This window comes from Cynocephalus volans, chromosome 1 (assembly GCF_027409185.1).
Source record: "Cynocephalus volans isolate mCynVol1 chromosome 1, mCynVol1.pri, whole genome shotgun sequence".
Taxonomy (NCBI): domain Eukaryota; kingdom Metazoa; phylum Chordata; class Mammalia; order Dermoptera; family Cynocephalidae; genus Cynocephalus; species Cynocephalus volans.
The window spans coordinates 48,701,596-48,720,686 of NC_084460.1; the positions used below are offsets into that span (position 1 = coordinate 48,701,596).

The 19,091-nt window shown below is 37.8% G+C and overlaps 1 protein-coding gene across 2 annotated transcripts in view; it reads left to right on the forward strand.

Annotated features, from left to right (window-relative positions):
- The window catches only part of DOK5 (docking protein 5), a 169,070-nt gene that overhangs the window by 107,954 nt on the left and 42,025 nt on the right, over positions 1-19,091 (forward strand). For both annotated transcript variants that reach the window (XM_063102212.1, XM_063102203.1), the window contains 3 exons: positions 6,302-6,416; positions 6,510-6,629; positions 9,369-9,558. In XM_063102212.1, the coding sequence (XP_062958282.1) occupies positions 6,302-6,416; positions 6,510-6,629; positions 9,369-9,558 (425 nt within the window). The remainder of the gene's footprint in view (positions 1-6,301; positions 6,417-6,509; positions 6,630-9,368; positions 9,559-19,091) is intronic.

Below are 19,091 nucleotides of genomic sequence, written 5' to 3' on the forward strand. Positions count from 1 at the left end.
TTATTGCTATTATTATTACTTTTTGGTTGATAAAGGGATCTAAACCCTTGACCTTGGTGTTATAACACCAGTCTCTAACAACTGAGATAACCAGCCAGCCCCAGTCTGTGCACTGTTGATGAGTGGGTGTCTTTATGCAGGGAAGGAAGGACTGGGGCTTCGTATTCTGCTATCTTGCTCATGTCATCCCTTGCCAACAGTTCTTAATACCTGCTACATCTTTTTTAAAAGTAGTTTTGTAAGTGCTGGAGATTATTCCTCTATATAAGCAGAATTCAATAGATTGGAAAAGGGAATTACTTTTTTAATCTGTGAAATATTTTGCCTGTGAACCACCTAAAGTCATCTCTTATACATGAAATATCACCTCTTGGTCCCCATTCCAAACTTTGGGATTCACTGAGGTATTGGGAACTTTTTTTTTGTTTTAATCAAAAGACCTGGGTTGGGGACTGCATTTTATATGTATGCATATTCTCCCCGTGACTTTGGGTTACTGTATCTCCAAACTTATGTTCCATGTCTAATGGGAGTAATCATACCTAACCGAGTTATAATGAGAAGTAAATCAGATAATGTATATACATAAGAGCCCTGATAATCTGGATGATATTAACCAGATTTAAGTCAGCATTGTGTGAAGAAAAATTGTCAGGAAAAACACCGTTGTTTCAGACTAGGAGATATTGATTGGCTGGGAAAGAAAGATTGGTAAAATAACCATATTTTCTCAGTAGGTTTTTAGGACTAGTCATGGTGCTTAGAGACAGGAAAAGGATGAAAGGAGACAATGCTTTTCCTTCATTGAATCTGCTGGGGAGATGTGACCTATCTTTGTTCACAGTCTATAGAAACCAAGGCTGGCTAATTTGGACAGAGAGGGAATTTACCCCAAGGCTATGGAGAAGCTCCCATAAAATCTTAAAAATCTTAAAAATAAAAATCATAAAGATCTTGGGAAGATCTTTACTCCTCTGAGGATTCAATTAGTGGTAGCCAATTGTCTCTTTAGGTTGGCATTGCAGGGATGGATCAGCTTATTTTTTCCTCCACTCAATTTCCTGGGAAAGAATTTGATTCTCTTAAGGAAGCAACTCGATTGATAGCTGGATCAGAAGTGAAAATGACTGGGAAAGGACATAATGACAGAAAGAAATGCAGGTGCTGTGACTCAAAGAAGTGGACATGGATGGGGGCAGCCAAGATGGAAACACAGGGCTGTGGATGTCATGGAAGAACCAGGGAATTGTATTCTGGGGAGTGGAATGTTTCTCACAACCTGGGAAAGAACTCAGTTACCTGGGATGACTCCCCACATGTCTTAACAAAACAATAGCTTACTTCCTACAGAGAGATTTATAAGTTAATCTAAGAGATCTACACTCATTGCTTAGAACATGTCTAGTTAAATCCCTACAGCACACTTTACTTCCACTGATGTAAAATTAAAACTTAAAAATATAAATATAAAATGTTGAAAGTCCATATTCAAAACAGAAATAGTATCATTGTGGTGTGCACGTTTGTTTCTATTTCTGATTATATATATATATATATGTTTTTATATGTGTATATATGCATATATATGTGTATGTATGTGTGACTGCACACTTACATATTCTTGTAGGTATGTGTGATGAGAAGGACTAAGAGTTTGGGTAGACTTTATATTGTTTGTTTGTTTTATTGCATTTTCTCTACTATGCACAAGTACTGCATTTTCATTTAAAAACAAAAGACATAAAAGGAAGTAATTAGATAAGTTTTGACTGGATTGAAGAAAAAAAAAGGCTTAAGGATAGATGCTGATCTCCTTAGGTCTCTCTGCCTTACCCAGCCTTATGAGGAATGTGGGTGGGTAGATACAGGGGAGCTGCAGGGATGGATTATCCTGGAAAGCAGACATCATGGGAAGGGGTTAAATGCTAAAACCCATAAGCAAACTTAGTCCTTTCCAAACAAGTTAATTCCCACCTCTGTGCCTTTGTGCTTGTCATTACCTGTGTCTGGAAACCTGGGCCCAGATATCCACATGATTCACTCATTCAAATACTCTCTTCTCAGAAAAAGCTTTCTTGGTCCTTTATGCAAAATAGCAAAATTACTCTGAGCTCAGTTATCCGGAATTACATTCCATATATCCTAACAAAACAACAGCTTAATTCATACATACACTAAATCCTTTTACATACATCACTTTATTTGTCCTCATAGCACTTCCTAATCCCTTGCTGGTGGTAATTTTTTTGTTTGTTTTATTTTCTCTCCTTATCAAAATATAAGCTTCAAGAAGGCAGGAACTTTATCGTTCAACCTCTAATCCACAATGAATAGAACAGTACTTAACACAGAGTAAATGTTAAAAAAAATAATAAATGAGTAAGTAAATAGTAAATAAACAAAGAATTAAAAATTTTGAGGAATGAATGGATGCAAGAAGATTCTTGGAGAGGTGATGTGTTTCTACTACAATTGTGCTTAAGTGTTTTTTTCCTTGAAGATTGTTACACCTTAAAGAAATTATTTTATCTGTGAATTCGTACACAAAGCCATACAATATAGATCCAGCTGCTTTAATAGAGAATGAAAATAATATAAAAAAACATAATTCATGTAGAGTTTATTGTGTGTCTAGTCTTTTGTGCTGCAAAAGAAGAATAAAACCCTTAACCACAGAAGCTCAGGAAGGACTTTTCCTAAGTAGTTTGGAGACTGGAAGGAACTAACTTCTGGTTGATCTGAGATATAAGGAAGAAACAAGAAATTCAAACTGAAGGTTAACCAAAAGAGTTACTCTATGTACACATCCTGAATGTTTATCCTCTCCAATGTAATGCTGAAGATCCAATACAGTCACTTTTGATGGTTAGGTAACTTATGTAGCCCTTGTTTGGAATAACATTGATATTAAATGAGACTTTATCAAAACCATGTTTGTTTCAAAGTAATTCTTCTGGGGCAAATTATTTCTTTGTAAAAGGAATATTCAAAAATACATCCTGCCTCAGTTTTCTCATTTGCAAAATGGAGTGATGGTAGAAATAAATACATCTTATAAAAGTTTCATGTGACCTATATGAAGATCTTTATAGGAGTTATCACAATTACTACTTTAGCATGTATATCGAGAAAGGCTCTATTATAAGTTAATGTAGATTACAACTCTTTTGAAAGTAAGGTGCATGTGTGTATGTGTGTGTATGTGTGTGTGTGTGTGCATGTGTGTGTATGTGCACTTGCTCATTGAGATGTAGCCCAGAGGTAGGGAAAAAGACCATTGCTTTAAAACCCAATAGTCCTTTGTTGCATAAAATCACGACCCTGTCTGCTCTGTGAACAGTCACCTGCCTCCTCTGAGCGGGGGTGTTGAGTTGCTTATTACCTAAGCCGATTTCCAAAATAGGTAATTGTGTTCTGACTCATACAATTCTCCCTACATCTCCTGACTGTTTCAGGTGACTTTTGTCTTCCTCTTTGCCATTAATGGATATGTAATGAAGTGGCATATTTCAAAGTCATTGCTGGGTTTCAGGCTAGGGTGGACTACTCTTATATATGTCTCATAGAGGCTTGAAATAAGCCTGGTACACAAGTGCCCTACTCTAACCCCCAAGAAAAACCACGTTGAAAAGAAAGAGATCTTCAAATGGGAGATGACTTTCAGAGGCTAAAGATCCTCTGGACTGAAAATTTTTAGAGTTAGCTATTAGTGTTTTGACAGGTTAGGGACACAGACTCTGGGGGTCAGTTTCCTTTGTTTGAACCTTGATCTCACTGAGATCCCAAGCTGAGAACTTGGTTGCGTGACTGTAACCATTCTCAGCCTCAGTTTCCTTATTTGGAAAATGCTTACAATAATAATATCTATTTTATAGGATTTTTATGAAGATCAAATGAGACATTCTATATAAAATTACTAAGTACAGTGTGTGGCATACAGTGGGGGCTCAATAAATATTGGTTCTCAGTACGATTGTTTTCCTTTGATTAAGTCCATCTGTAAGTTATTGCTAGGCAACTCACATCTAACTGGGAGATGGAGAGATAAGTAGATTAATTACAACGACAGATAATAAAATAGAGCTTTATGCAGCATATATGGGAGCATAGAGAGGGGAATAATGAATTCACACTGAAGTGAGGGCAAGTTTCCCAGAGGAAGTGGGCCTTGAAGGAAAAGTGAAATTTTCCTGGAGAAAAGAGACAGGGGCAAGAGATATTCACTTTGCAGAAGCACCGTGCAAGTAAGTTGATGGGTGCATTTGATCTTTTTGTTCATGGAGTCCACATATATTTATCGTTTTCACTATGTGACAGGTTCTGTATTAGACTGTATTAATAAATTCTGTATTTCACAATGGTGAGAAAAAAATACTGTCCTGCCCTGTAAAACTTCCACTCTTGAGACAACCTGGACTCTAAACCAATAACCCAAATAGCCATTGGAAGGTTATGAGGAGACATACAGGATGCCATTGGATGATACAGCACTGGATGATATAAGAGACTAATGAGACACTGGGGGTGGAGGGTGTCCAGTAGGGCCTCTGTGGGTAACTGAAATTTAAGCTGAGACCTGTGGAATGAGTGGGAGTAAGGTAAGGAGAGAGTAGAGAAGGCTCTGTGCCAGGAAAATCATGGTGCCTTCTGGAAACTGAATGAAGTACAGCATGTCTGGGACACAGAAAGTGCTGGTGAAATAGCTACGGGGAAGACCACAGAGGGTCTTGATGTCCACTCTATGGATTTGAACTTTGGTCCCAAGTGCAATGGGAAGTTGTTGAAATCTTCTGTTTTATGCATAAAAATGCTGAAATTAGACTTACGTTTTGAAAAGATCGTCTGCTGTGTGCACAGTGAATTACTGGGGAGTAGAATGGAAGTGCAGAGACCACTAAGCAGCTGTAGCAAAGTGGTATAGCTTGGATTAGGGGGTGGCACAAAAATAAACAAATGAAAAAAACCAGTGCTTTCCTTTGGTAAACTGTGAGGAACTTGGTGTAGTTGAAGAATAAGATGTACCCTCGCTGGTACTGAATCCTTGGTGCAGATTGCTTGGGTCACCTTTTGAGACGCACTGGTATGATATTTCATGCTGAGAAATTTGCATTTATACTATAAAAAGGGCCAATGGAGGTTAAGAAGCAGGAAAATGGAATAATCAGATTAGAGTGTGCATGGAGGATGTTTATTTCTCTGCCCACCTACTTCTTGAGCCAGGCATTTACTGAATTTAGAGAAACAGATGGGAAGAAATGGTAGCATCACTGCAGGCAAAGATTTATGGGAGACAGATTCCTTTGTATAATATAACAAAAGAGATATAAGGGGAAGTTAAATTTGTCAGTGTGAAAGGCTTATTTATCTTGTAAATTCTTACCCTGAAGCCACCTAAGCCTTCTCTCAGGCAGGAGCCAAATACCCCACTCCTCAAATGCAGCAGAGGATCCCAGTGTAATTGAATGAGGGTTGGCCATTGTGGAAACATCCTCTGTGGGAGGGAGGAGGTTTACAAAAGTGTTAAAGGGGCCAAGAGATTGTTGGAGAGAGGACAGAGCAGGAGATCATCTAATGGAGACAGTTTTCCCTAGTGACAGGAAGAAGGTGGTCCTGTGCAGAGTTCTCAGCCTCTAAAACAGAGTTCCCATTACCATTGGGAGGCTAGGAGTCAGAGGGAATGGGAAAATAATTGGGAAGCCACATTTGTTATGGACTGTCTGTTGGAGTGTATGACTTGAACCTCAAGCGGGGCACCATTTTTGAGATTCCTGACCCTCACCTCTGATTGGCAGAGAGTGAGATAACTTAGTTATTAATTGGACCACCCTTCCCTTCCATTCCTCAGGGTTGATGTGTTTAACATACTTGCACTGAGAGTGGTCTGAAGAGATGGAGTACTTGGAGGCTTTTGCAATTGGCTTAGAAAGAAGGCTATCCACAGTGGTGGAGGTGAACATGAGAACGATTGACAAGGCAGAGTCTTTGGAGGATAAAAAAAAGAAGAAAAAAACATAAAACGAGGTTTTTTTTCCCACCTCTATGAAGTTTTAATCCTGTGCCACTTAATATGCTTCAGAAAATTAAATAAGGAAAGATAACATGTTAACCTTCCTTGCTGTATATTAAGGATAACACTGAATTCACATAAATAATTCTTTGCTTTCAAATATGTAGACACTTCCTGTGAAGTCATGCTCACCTGTGATGTGCCTTTCTGCTTTCTGTGCCTCACCTTTGGTGGTGTTGATGGGCAGCATTCATTCAGAGAGTGAGATCAAATTTCCCATTGTTCATTTTTCAGGTGACAGAACTCAACAACGTGAAGAACGTAGCTCGATTGCCAAAGAGTACTAAGAAACACGCCATAGGGATTTATTTCAATGATGATACCTCCAAGACCTTTGCTTGTGAATCAGGTTTGTCTGAGGTGGGGTTGGGGAGCTTTTGCTTTTAGTTTTTGAGTGAGTGCTGGGCACGCAGGTTAATCTTTGGGGTATATATTTCCACAGATCTTGAGGCTGATGAATGGTGCAAAGTACTCCAGATGGAGTGTGTAGGGACACGGATCAATGACATTAGCCTTGGAGAGCCTGACTTACTGGCTACCGGGGTTGAGAGAGAACAGAGTGGTATGTAAAGAAAAATCTCTCCTTTTCTCTCTTTTTAAACTGTTTTAGCCTCCCTATAATGAACCATAAGATGTCATTATGTAAAATTTTTGAAGTTATAAACATGTATTAAAAAAAATAAAAATAATCTTTAATCTAACCCACAGCCTGTATAAACATTTCAGTGCGCTTATTTTCTTAACATATGTTTTTTCAGTGCATATAATGAATGCATCTACATTAAGAATATCTGTTAGAATTTTGGGGAAACCTGCTTTGTGTCGGTTTGGTGAAAGGTGCTTTACCCGTTTCACAGCAGCCCTATGGCATAGATATTATTGCTTACCCCATTTTACAGATGAGGAAACTAAAGCTTAGAGGAGATAAAGGTCTTGCTCCAACTTCAATAGCTAGCTTGTGTTTGATTCCAGACAGTACCCTTGGGCCTGTATTTACAATGTGCAGATTCTAAAGTGTAATGAATTTTTGTCTTGCCTTTTTCACTTAAGATGTCATCGAAAACTTTCCAATGCTTTTAATAGGATCCAAACTCCATGAATATTTTATGAAGTATAAACTTACCTAGAAATCTGTAATTTTCTTTTCTTTTTTTCCTGAAACACTTGAGCCAACTCTGAGCTCAACACTCAACCTTTTTAAATCACTCAAATCATTTTAAATAATAATGACCAAAATATTCATGAACACTTCAGCAAAAATCAATGTTGGTTTACAGTATGAGCCTGAAAGTGAGAAATCATTTCTTTGTCTCCAAGTAGCTGAGCCTTGTGACAGTGTAGATTGGATCCTGGAGTTCTGCTTTAGCCGCTGACTTGATCTATGAAGACATATCACAATTGAAGAGGCTATGGGTCACCTGGCTTAATTATAAACATGGCAGGGGCAGAATTGTGCTGACCTTTTCCATAGGTGCACATTCCAATTAGTAAAAAATGCTCTGCCTCCCAATTGGAGCTATGTGTTCATGACACATTTGCAGTCTGTGACTCTTTTGGATACACCATATCTACCGTAATCCATCTCCACAAAAGTGTTATTGACCAAGACCTAGAAATGCTGGCTAATTCCAAGGGGCCTCTTTGTAGATTAGGAAATAGAGCTACAGAGAGGTTAAGTCATTTACCAAGGTCGTACAACCAATCCTTGGGCTCTTCCTACTATGGTTCACTAAATCAGGACTCCCCTGGGCTGAGAGGACGCACCCATAGTGTGTCACAGACAGATGCCGAAGGACCAAAGAAGAAAATGTGACAGGTTTTGATTTTTTTCTTAATCTAGAATACTCAGATCAGCACTTATTTTTCACAAATTCGTATTTTTGAAGCAGTATCCTGATAGCACTCCCAACTGAATTTAAGAATTTACTTTTCCCATGCCAGTTTTCTGTGCCTCGATTTCCTCTTGCATCAAATGGAAATAAGAATAACTCTTGTATATAACTACTAGGGATTGTAACATGTCTTTTAAGGTACTTTACAATATTAATTTGTACGACTGCAAGTAATTGCAATTAAAATGGTCACTCCCACCATTACGGCTGTTATTCTTGAGTGAGGCGGAATTATGGGAGAACTTATAAGCACATAAATTGGTAATGATCTCTCTTGATTTTTGCTTAGTGAAGATAGTCTTTCTTACTTGGTCTAGAACTCTCAAGGGGTAAATTTACTCCATTAGAAAATATTTTTCAAATAATTCTTACTAGAAAGCAGAAAATATTTGCTTATTGGGAGTTTGAAATGATTTAGAAAATTTAATAGTAGATATATGAGTACATTTCATGAATGCCATCATGGCATTACTATTTACAAATTGAACTAAAATCTGTGAAAATTCGAATAATCATCTTATTATAAAACAATCAATTTAGAATACCACAAATATAAAATTAGTTACACACTATTTTGTCAGATGTCAGAAATCTACCATAAAGATGGATAGGTGGAAATGTGTTTGCTGTAGTGGTAATACTTAAAGATTTTGACTCTATAACATCTTAAATTAATGAATTTTCTAGAAATGTAACAGAAATACCATGATTGTATCTGTGAGGATGAAAATTTGGTGGCAGTAATCACCTAGACAGTTTATTTAGAATGATCTTGGCTACATTTTAACAATTATCCAAATAAGGAAATAGAGATTTTTTTCCAGTATTTGGCTAAAGGAAACTCTTTGTTAAAACTAGTTCAAACATATCCATTGGTATTTCCCCAAATTGTTGGTCAGTTAAGTGCATAGTATTAGTGTGTTTTTTTCTAAAAAATAATTTAGAATAGAGTTGTATTCATTTAGTTATAGAAATTATAAGTTAATCAATATAACGTTAATATCATTAAACTATGTGCGATTATTTTACACCTGCATCTTTGGTGAACACAAAGATTAATGTGTGAGTGCCAGGAAAAAAAAGTTGCTTTTAATGGTTTCATTACTTTAGTCTTTAATTGGCATACATATTTTTTATTATGCAAATTCAAAACTTTTAAAATGCTCTTTGCACATGTGAATAGTGTTTAGTGTATGTTGACAGCCAGACTATATCATTATTATGCAGGGTCTGCATTTAAAAAATCATTTTCTGGGACTGTCAATTTATTAGAAAGGTTTATCTCTCTGAATATTCAACCAAAACCTAGAATATGAGCTTGAATTATTTTTAAATGCCTCTGTGTTCCTACAATGTCTTTGATGTTTTATTCCTGGGGATTTTAGACTAACCTTTTGTTTTTCTCCCAGAGAGATTCAATGTGTATTTGATGCCATCTCCTAACTTAGATGTACATGGCGAATGTGCCTTGCAGATTACATATGAGTATATCTGTCTTTGGGACATCCAGAATCCCAGAGTCAAACTCATCTCTTGGCCGCTAAGCGCCCTGCGGCGATATGGACGTGATACCACGTGGTTCACTTTTGAGGCAGGGAGGTGAGTTGAATGAATTTTAATGACTCTTTTCCCAGTGTTTTGTTAATTTTTTTTCAGGCTCATTTGAGGCCTGGGTTTATATGTAAGATCTAACCTGAAGTACACTTCAAGAAATTCATAGAGCTGTGGTTATGTCATGAGAAGGGTATTGTAAAATATGCATATATTCCATATGGCTTTTCTCCCCCAGGAGGATTCTAATGTTTCATGAATATGATATGAATTTTCATTACACAGTTTGATTCCATACCACAAACTGAAGTTGGACAAGGTAAAAATACTAAAACATACCATTTACTAGGTCAAGCTGATGAACAGAGGCCAACTTGTTGGCTTTTGGGAAACCTCCATATTGTGTTCAATGCATGTTTCCGCATCTGAACTAACTGTAGTAGACTGTCCACGTGGAGTTTATTGAGGTCCATTTATTTTGCTCAACGTGTAATGAATGACTCTAATACCGAAAAAGGTTAATTCTAAAACCTGCTTATCGTGAGTTTAATAAGCACATTTAGGGCTTTATTATTATTATTTTTTTCCTTTTAAAATTTAATCTGGGAGAGAGGTTAACAGTGCCAATAACATTTGGGCTGGTCATTACCTACAAGAGACTCCTCTAATCAGTATCTCATTTTCCTCATCTTCCTTTCCTCCTTCCTCAAAATTTAGGCTTTTTTGAAACACTGCAGATAAATTTTATATTTTAGAATTTTAAATGACTAAGTTTTAAGGAATATGTATTCTTGTGTACATGGCCTGACATTACATTCAAGTTGAAAACAATCAACTTGTGACATTAAAATTGCTTGGATAGTTCTTCCTGACAGGAACAAGATACTTGATATGAAAATAGAGGCACAAGTTCTAAACACCTAAGATCGTAATTCATGTAGGTAGATGGCAATAATGCTCCCCTCAAATTAATCTGTTCACTCCATTTTAAACAAAGCCCAACTATTTAAAATTTAATTTTCAGAAATAGGATCAATTTGATGTTCTTGTAACTATCCTAGAAAGTTTTAAAATCGGTCTTTCTAATACCTCTCTTTTCTGGACTATTTTATTTTCAAGTATCTAAAAGCAGTTGGTGAATCTCCCAAAGACTGCAAAGAACATCACTTAAAAAAATAATAAACCTTTAATGTTTAGAGCAATCCTGTTCTTTCATTGAAATTACTTATTTATTATCCTTATGGAAAAATCTCTATAGAAAATTAGAAATTTGTTTGGTCAGGTTGGTATATTTCCTTCTTTGGGTCTCAGAAATTATTATTAATTGTAGCCAGTGAAAATGGTATGGAAAATGTTTTACAATAGGAATAGACTTTTTTTTTTATTAACTATACACCTCATATCATTTCCGTTTATGTTTTATGTTGATGCAGAGAAGAATTTTGCATCCATCAGGACTTTTTGGGCCTTCTTGGGGCAGCACTTATTCAAACATTAATAGTTTTCAATCATCCTTTGATTTACTGTTTGTAGGAAATAGTAGTAAGAAAAGATATAGCTTTTTTGTGGGAATATTTGAGAGCTAAAATCTTAGTAAACTTTTCTAGTATCTCATGACTATTTGAAATTTTTTTTGAAATTATCTCATTAATTTTTCATGTGTAAAATGAATACTACTCATATCATGCAAAAGTTTAATTTATTCATATTAACCTCTAGTAGAACTGCTAACTATCTAGGAGATTATTTAAAAGACATTGATATTTCTCCTAAGTGCTGTAGGAAACCATAAAAATTTATGTGCAGGTGTGTTTGGGTCTGTGTGTGAGTATGGGATGTATGTGTGCAGTGGTGCTTATGTATGTGGTATAATTGTATTTGTATTTTGTAAATGTCACTCTGACCTCATTGTGAACAATAGGATAGAGGGGACAGGTGTGAATGTGGGGACATTATGAAGTAGCTCAGGTGAAAGAAATGGCAGATATAAAGTATGGATATGTTGGAGACATAAATTCTAGAATTCTTTTAATGGTCTTTGACCAAAAGCTATAAAGTGCTGACTTGGAAAATGGAAGAGTTTTAATCCATGACTTTGATGCCTCTTTATAGTCAGCCTTTTTGGATATTTCACCCAAGAATTCCAGCAGTTAGATGATTATAATACCTTCAACCCAGGCCAGTCAGTGTTGTGCCTCCAATATTGTAGGGACATAAAATATTTATGGATTTTGAATACCATTCTTATTCAGTGGTCATGCTTTGTAGGGCTGTGTAAACTTGAGACTGAATGGTCAGAAGAGAAAGTATGGGGATTGTGTTCTTAGAATCTCACACATTTCTTAACAGCAGGGAGTAGTATAAGGAGCACTGGTTCAGGAGTAAGAGAGACCCTAGATTCTAATCTCTATTCTTTACTAGCTGTTGACCTTGTGCAAAATGCTTAACTTCTCCTGTAAGTTTATCTGAGTGATAACTTCCTTGCAGGGTTCTTGTAAGGTAAAAGCAGCAATGCATGTAGATCATCTAGAAGGGTGCTGGGCTTTTTCTAAATAGTATTTTTGATATTCTGTTATGATTATTTTTGGAGCAGGCTTGCAGGATACAGACAGTGTTAAATGCAAGGTAATATTACTATTTTATATTTTGCCTGAGAGCTCAAATAAAGATGAATTTTTATAGTTACCATCAAGATGTTCAGGATAATAAGATCATTTGTGTTCTCCCAAGCATGACCGTTTCATATCTGCCTTGCTTTATTAGTAAAGGTAATTTTTTTCTTGGCTATTTTTAGATGTGTTCAAAACAAGGCAGTTTTTTATTAACTAATATATATTTTTCTCCCTCTCATATCAAGAGGTGAGCAAGAGTTAAGTCTCTTTAGGCAAATAGTTTTCACATATCCATCATACATCTGTAAAAGCTTGACAATGTCTTCCTTGAGCACACAGGGAATCTTCTTCTGAAAGACATTGGGCAAAGTTTGTCTCACATTAAGCCTCTCTTAGAGCTTGAACTGAGTGTTATTCCTGCTCAGTGGCCCCATTTCCAAAGCCAGCAATGGGGCATGCATAATAAACAGGACTGAGAGTTGGAGGAAATAAAATATAATTACATTTCTACCACACAGTGGCTGTGGGAACTTGAGTATGTCACTTAACTTGCTGAGTTTCCATTGCCACCTGTAAAATGGGGACAATATATAACTTCTCTCACAAGATTGCTATGAAGATTAAATAAAGGCACATTTTAAAACACCTGGACTAGTGTTTGCTATGTGTCAACCCAAATTGACACAGAAAATAAATTCATTGGCTTATGTTACTCAAAGTGCAGGGAGTAAGGATGGCTTCAGGCTTGGTTTGATCCAGGGTTCAAGTGATGACCCTAGGTTTTATCTGATAGCCCTGTTTCTTCTAGAATGGCTTCCTTTTAAAGGCTCCTTCTGGTGACTTGCAGGAGCTTTGGGATCTTCCCACACCATCAACCAATAGAAGAGAGATAAATTACTACTGTGTGTTGGTCATTACATTCACTTTGTATCAGGCATTGTACTGAGCACATACCCAAAGCCCACAGGGTACAAGTAAAATGGGGATGGTTCTCCCAAGGCACGAAGGGGACTTTATTGCCATCAAAAAAGAAATGGATGTGAAGTTTTAAAAAACTAGCAAAATGTGTTCAATATGGTATTTAATGATTGCTCAAACAAATAAGGTCAAGAGGCTATTTGACTGTAATTAACAATATCACTCATAGTGGTGCTGATCTCCAGAACAGTGGTTCTCAACCAGGGGAGATTTTGCTCTCAGAAGACATTTGGTAATGTTTGGAGACATTTTTTGTTGTCAAAACTTGGGCAAATGGTGCTATTAGCATCTAGGGTGTAGGGGGGCCAGAAATGTTCCTAAACATTCTACACTGCATAGAACAGTTCCCCATAATGATGGTATATCAGGTTCAATGATCCAGTTGAGAAACTTTGCAGTAACAGGTTTATCAGCCATTGAAAATAATTACTAACATTTATTGAACCCTTATTATATGAAATTAACTGTACTAACCATTTTATATGCACTATCTCCTTCAAGCCACTCACTGATCATAGAAACTAGGGGGTATTCCTATCTTAAGAAGAAATTTGGGCAAAGGCATGAGGTCCAAAGGCATGAGACTAATCAATGGAGGATTCAGGACTCACGCTCAGATCTTTCACTTCCAAGCTATATAGATTTCTAAGAAGACATATTTCTACTGGAGTTTAGCCCAGTTCTCAACTTTTGCAGAGATAAGGAAGAGAAAGCATACTTATACAACCAAAGGCTGCTAAAATCATTTTAGATGGTCTTGTCAGACTGTTACCCCTTCCCTTTGATGCCACCTCAATAAGCCATCCATCAATAAGCCAAAGACTTGCAAAAATGTTGGTAATTTGAATATGTCTCCTCAGCCATGTATAAATGTTCTTAGTTTGACTTTAATTTTGGAACCCTCTGTTTGTTCTTTTAGTTTGGAGTGTAGGCACATACATCCAGTGTTGGGCAGAAGTATGAGGATCGTAGGTCATCAGGGTGTTCTACGTGCTGTTTATCCTCCCCCCAATTTCAAATTTCATCATATTTCTATTTTTTTTCAAGAAATTCAGAGATGAAATATAAAACTTTTAATAAGGTGCAATTACACAATTAATTGCCCCTGGAGATAAAGAACGGTTAGTTGATTTTGGGGATCGAGAGACCTGTTTATTTTGTTTGAGACTTTTCTAGTTTTTTATCTGTTTCTTTCCACTTCAAAGCCCCAGAACTTCACTGAAGCACTTCACACTGGCAGGAGCTCTGACGTTTTTATGCGAAGATCCAATTGACATGAAATTCTAACTGCAGCAGTATCCCTCCTGGAGCCATTCTTGAAATGTTATCGTTTAGAGAAGGGTGGCAGGTATCCAGTAAGTTTCCCTGTTAATTTTTTAGCTAGCTGCTGGGTAGCATGCTTCAGTATCAGACTCCAGCTTACCACCTGACTGATTTAAATTAATAGCCTGGGTTTTGCACCTGTAGGAGGTAGAGACGCTCAGGTGACATTTGGCAGAACATGCTAAATAATTACCACACCTGAGTGCAGTTCTTTACCAGCCATAGAGAGTCTCTCTCATGCTTTTGACATCATTTTAAGAAAAACTTTTAGGTGTGCCAAGAATATGTGAAAATCCTAATTGCATATACAAATACTTTTCTTTAAATGGAAAATAAATCATTTGCTTTTTGCATATTTCATTCTCAAAACAGTCTAATCGGTGAAATAACTTTTCATCGAAGAAGAAAATTGCTTTCTCCTCTAATTAGTGAGCTGACAGGTCAAATGACAATTTTTCTAATATATTTTGAATATTCCCTATTTGTCTATTTGGATATCTGAAATCTTTGAACATCCTCTGTCTTCCTGACTCTAAGCTACTTAGTAATCTCTAATTTCTGCATGTTTTATAGAGCATACACCCATTCTTAGGAAAGACCTGAAAGCAAATGAACAGTGTAATGTACTCAGTTCTCCTTACCATGTTGAGCAGCACAAATCAAACACCAGTGTGCTGAATCTCCCACACAGGCTTGTGCAGAGGTGCAGTTCTCTTCTTTGGCAAGAAAACAGAAACTGCAATTACATCGTTCATATGGCCATTCACTGTTCATTAGCAGTTACCTAAAAAAAGAATTTTAATTATAAAAGTAATGCTCACTTATTATAAATATTCCAGTAGTGAAAGCATGTATAAAATCAGAAGGGAGCATTCCCTTTTCTTCTCCACAGAGTAATTTCTTTAATAATCGTCTTAATAGATGTTTCATTATTGCATGCCTACTGTCTACCAGATGCCGGGCTCAGTGAGAGGGTAGGAAGTTACACAAGATGAGGCCACCACTGTAAGAAGCTTTGCTGGGTCCTATCTACCTTTGAGTTTCTGTGATTTTAGCATGTAAAATCCCTAAAGGAAAGGATGACTTTCTTCTGACATTTAGGGAAAAATTAGGCACTCATCAATGTGCCTTGTCTTGTGGCCATCTTAATGTAGCTGATGGCCCACTGGTCTATGTGATGGCTTTGTACGTGAGGTCACTTCCGAATTCTAGAAAGGGCTAGTAAAAATAAATTATTCTTTCTTTCATTAACTAGTCACTTAGTGCTCCTTAAGTTCCTGGCATTGTTCTAAGCATGGCAGATGGAACAGTGGACACAACATACAGGTGTCCGTGCCTTTACAAAACTTACTGAATAGAGGAGATTAGATACAGACAATAACAAACATTCAAGAAAGTAAAAGAGATGTGAAAAATAAAGTTGGAAAGCACAATAGAAAGGGCCAAAGAAGGGGAGCAGTTTTGAAGAGGGTGAGTGGCTGGTTTTGTGGAGTCAGTGATGTTTGAGTAAGACCTGGAAGAGGTGAGAGAGTGAGACATGGAGGAATCTGGGGGAAGAGCATTCCTGCCAGAAGGAGAATAGGAAAAGGTGCTGAGGGGGCTGTGTTCCAAGAGGAGCCAGGAGGCTGATGTGACTGAGCAGAATGAATGAGGGGAAGCAATGAGTGTTAAAGGTGGACACACGACAGGGTCAGGCCATGTGGGGCATGAAAGTGGTCGTAAAGATTTGGCTTTTAGTCTTAGTCAGATGGGGAGTCCTTGGGGGCTGCAGAGAGTTGGATGACTACAGAGTTTAAAGGAACAGTCCTAAGGCTGCTCTTACTTCTGACACCAATTGCAAGTTCATGGGTTTCCAAAACCACCTGAAGTTGTGAAAATTCATTAAAATGACTCACAGAACTCACTGAAAGCCATTAAACTCGCAGTTACAGTTTATTAAAGCAGAGAATACAGATTGTAATCAGCCAAGAGAAGATGTGCGTGGGATGGAGTCCAGAGAAGTATCAAACATGGGGCTTCTGTTATCCTCTCCCCATGGAGCCAGGTCATGTTCCCTTCCTCGTATCCAGGTGTGATTGTACATACTACTGCCGACCAGGGAAGCAGTCTTGAGCCACAGCTGCAGATGTTTCACTGGAGTTCCATCGTGTAGGCATGATCAGCTGCTCACATAAGTTGATCTCAGTCTCCAGGTTGACTGAAACCATGTGACCTGAAGCCCCACCTTGAACCATGTTTATTCTACTTGGCTAGACCAAGGCCTTGGGCAAACAGAGGTCACCTCCCAGGAGCCCATGGCAAAGGGCTCTTTTTTGTAAGAGATTAAATTCTTTACTGCACAGGGGGTGTTAAGCAAAGTGACAGGAGACATGGTCTAATTCTTTTCTTTTTGTTAGACTCTCTTAGGCTGAAACCAGTTAGAAGCACGTTGCAGTACTCACGTGAGGGACAGGGGTAGCTGTCAGCAGCTGCTCACAGAATGCCAGAAAATACCCCTCCCCACAAGGAGTTAGGTCTGTCATGTCATTAAAATGAGAAAGCAAAAATGGAAGAAAAAAGCTATCTTTCTTTGATTTTATTTACACATTAAGTGATTATGAACAGGTACTATACTAGCCACGTTCTATGACTTTGGATAGTTTATTCGTTTTTTTGTTTTTTTCACAAACCTTCCAGTCCACACAATAAGGGCTAGAATTTATATCTAAATGTGATAATGATGGTTTCTGTACACATTTAAGGGGACTATGGCTGTTAGGAAACGTGGGTGATAGTGATGACGGAGCGGCAGGAGGAAGGTCTGTGTGTGGCCACACACAATCTGAATTTGGACCTTTACCTTCTTCCTGTTCTACCAGAGAATAAGCTTTACATGCTGTGTGATGTTGCTAATATGCTGGAATAGACATGGTATACTCCACTGCAGCTAGAGAAACAAAAAACCCAACTATGTGCAGCATTGTTCTTTTTTAATTAAAGCTGATGTTTTGCTTAGAGGGAGATTCATATTTCTGAATTTACAGTTTCATTCTCAAGGAGGCGGTTCCCCTTATTCTGTTTTTGCAGGCATGTGAGCTCGCAAGATTGATCTTCCCCAGCCACACGCATTTCATTCCCATACGTCCTGGTTATTCTTGCTTCCTTGCTGTTGTTCTGGAACGTGGTCACCCACGTCTTTTTCAAGGCAAGGATAAGTTGTGCCTTCCTTATGAAATTTTCTCTGATAATCTTGTCCTCATTGGCTTTGAAATTTTAAAGGGTTAAAATAGCAACAGCAACAACAAATCTTAATTAAATGCTTACTTGATGCTAGATCCTTTGCTGAATAGAAAACACAATCACCCACCACCCTATAAGATCTGGGTGATTTATTCACACTTGGAATATGAGGTTACTGAAACCTTGTGAAGTCAGGGAACTTTCCCAAAGTCATAATTTCATTTGGTGAGAGACCTGGGATTGCTATTTCCTGTCTTCCATACCTCACTCCCACACCATCTAGAGCAGGGCTCTAGGAACTGCACCTGTGTATCCCAAAATGTGCAATGATTTTAGGAAATAGAGATATAATGTTAAATAAATGAGTCTCACAGTGATAAAGTCATTTCTTTTTAATTTACTTTCTTAATCCTTTTGATCGATTTATGGAGAAACATTTGGTTGGGTTCTAGTATGTCTTACACTTATCTCCAAGACTTTCTAATTTACCTGTGTTACTAAGAAGTGAGCAACCTTCCAGCTCGGATATTGACAGCCACAGGAACTAGGCAGACTTTAAAAACATTGTTTTGTTTTCACTGTATTTATTTTTACATCTGTTTTCAATTTATGGCAGAGCATACTGGTCTATGATATTGAGTTGATGATTCCATTTACAATGCATTTGTTTAAGGGAAAAAAATGAGTTGATTTAAAAAAGATGACATAAGTGGCACGAAGATTTGACAACTATAATGAAAGTTGAATGTGGATGATGGATGTTCCCAAGAGCCATCCCATGCTTAGAAGCCTCAGTGGCACAGTGGTATATGATGTAGTGTCCTACACTGATTCCCATTTCTCACCCTACTGGTCATAGTAAGGACCAGAAAAGCAGTCACAGTGGCAGGTGGGCTAGGTTGCCCTGGTCTCCAGCCAGGGTACATGTGAGTACTAGGAGAGTGGACTGCTGCCTCAACTCAAGCTGGGATCAGCCAGGTAGTGATGGCAGTGATTGGAGCAGGAAAGACAAGATGCACAACTGCAGAGCGTCTGCGTCACCCCAGTTCATAATGAAACAATAGACCCCCCGAACTCAGAAGCTGCCTTCTGTAGCCTCTTGCCATCTAGGCATCACTCGGGTTCTCCCTCATTCTCTTGGTTTTGGTCTATTTCAATGGTTCCAACTGGAGGCGTTTTGCCTCCCAGGAGACATTTGTCAGTGCCTGGAGACATTTTTGGCTGTCACAACTGGGGGGTGCTACTGACATCTAGTGTGTAAAACCCAGGGATGCTGCTAAACATCCTATAGTGTCTGGGAAAGCCCCGTATCAGAGAAAGATGAGGCCAAGTTAGCATTGCCAATGTCAATAGTACTCGTGTCAATGGTCTATATCACAAGCTCCTGACAAACCCCTCCCAGATTTTTCTTCAAGATAGAGCTTCCCATCTTAGATCCCATGTGGTTAA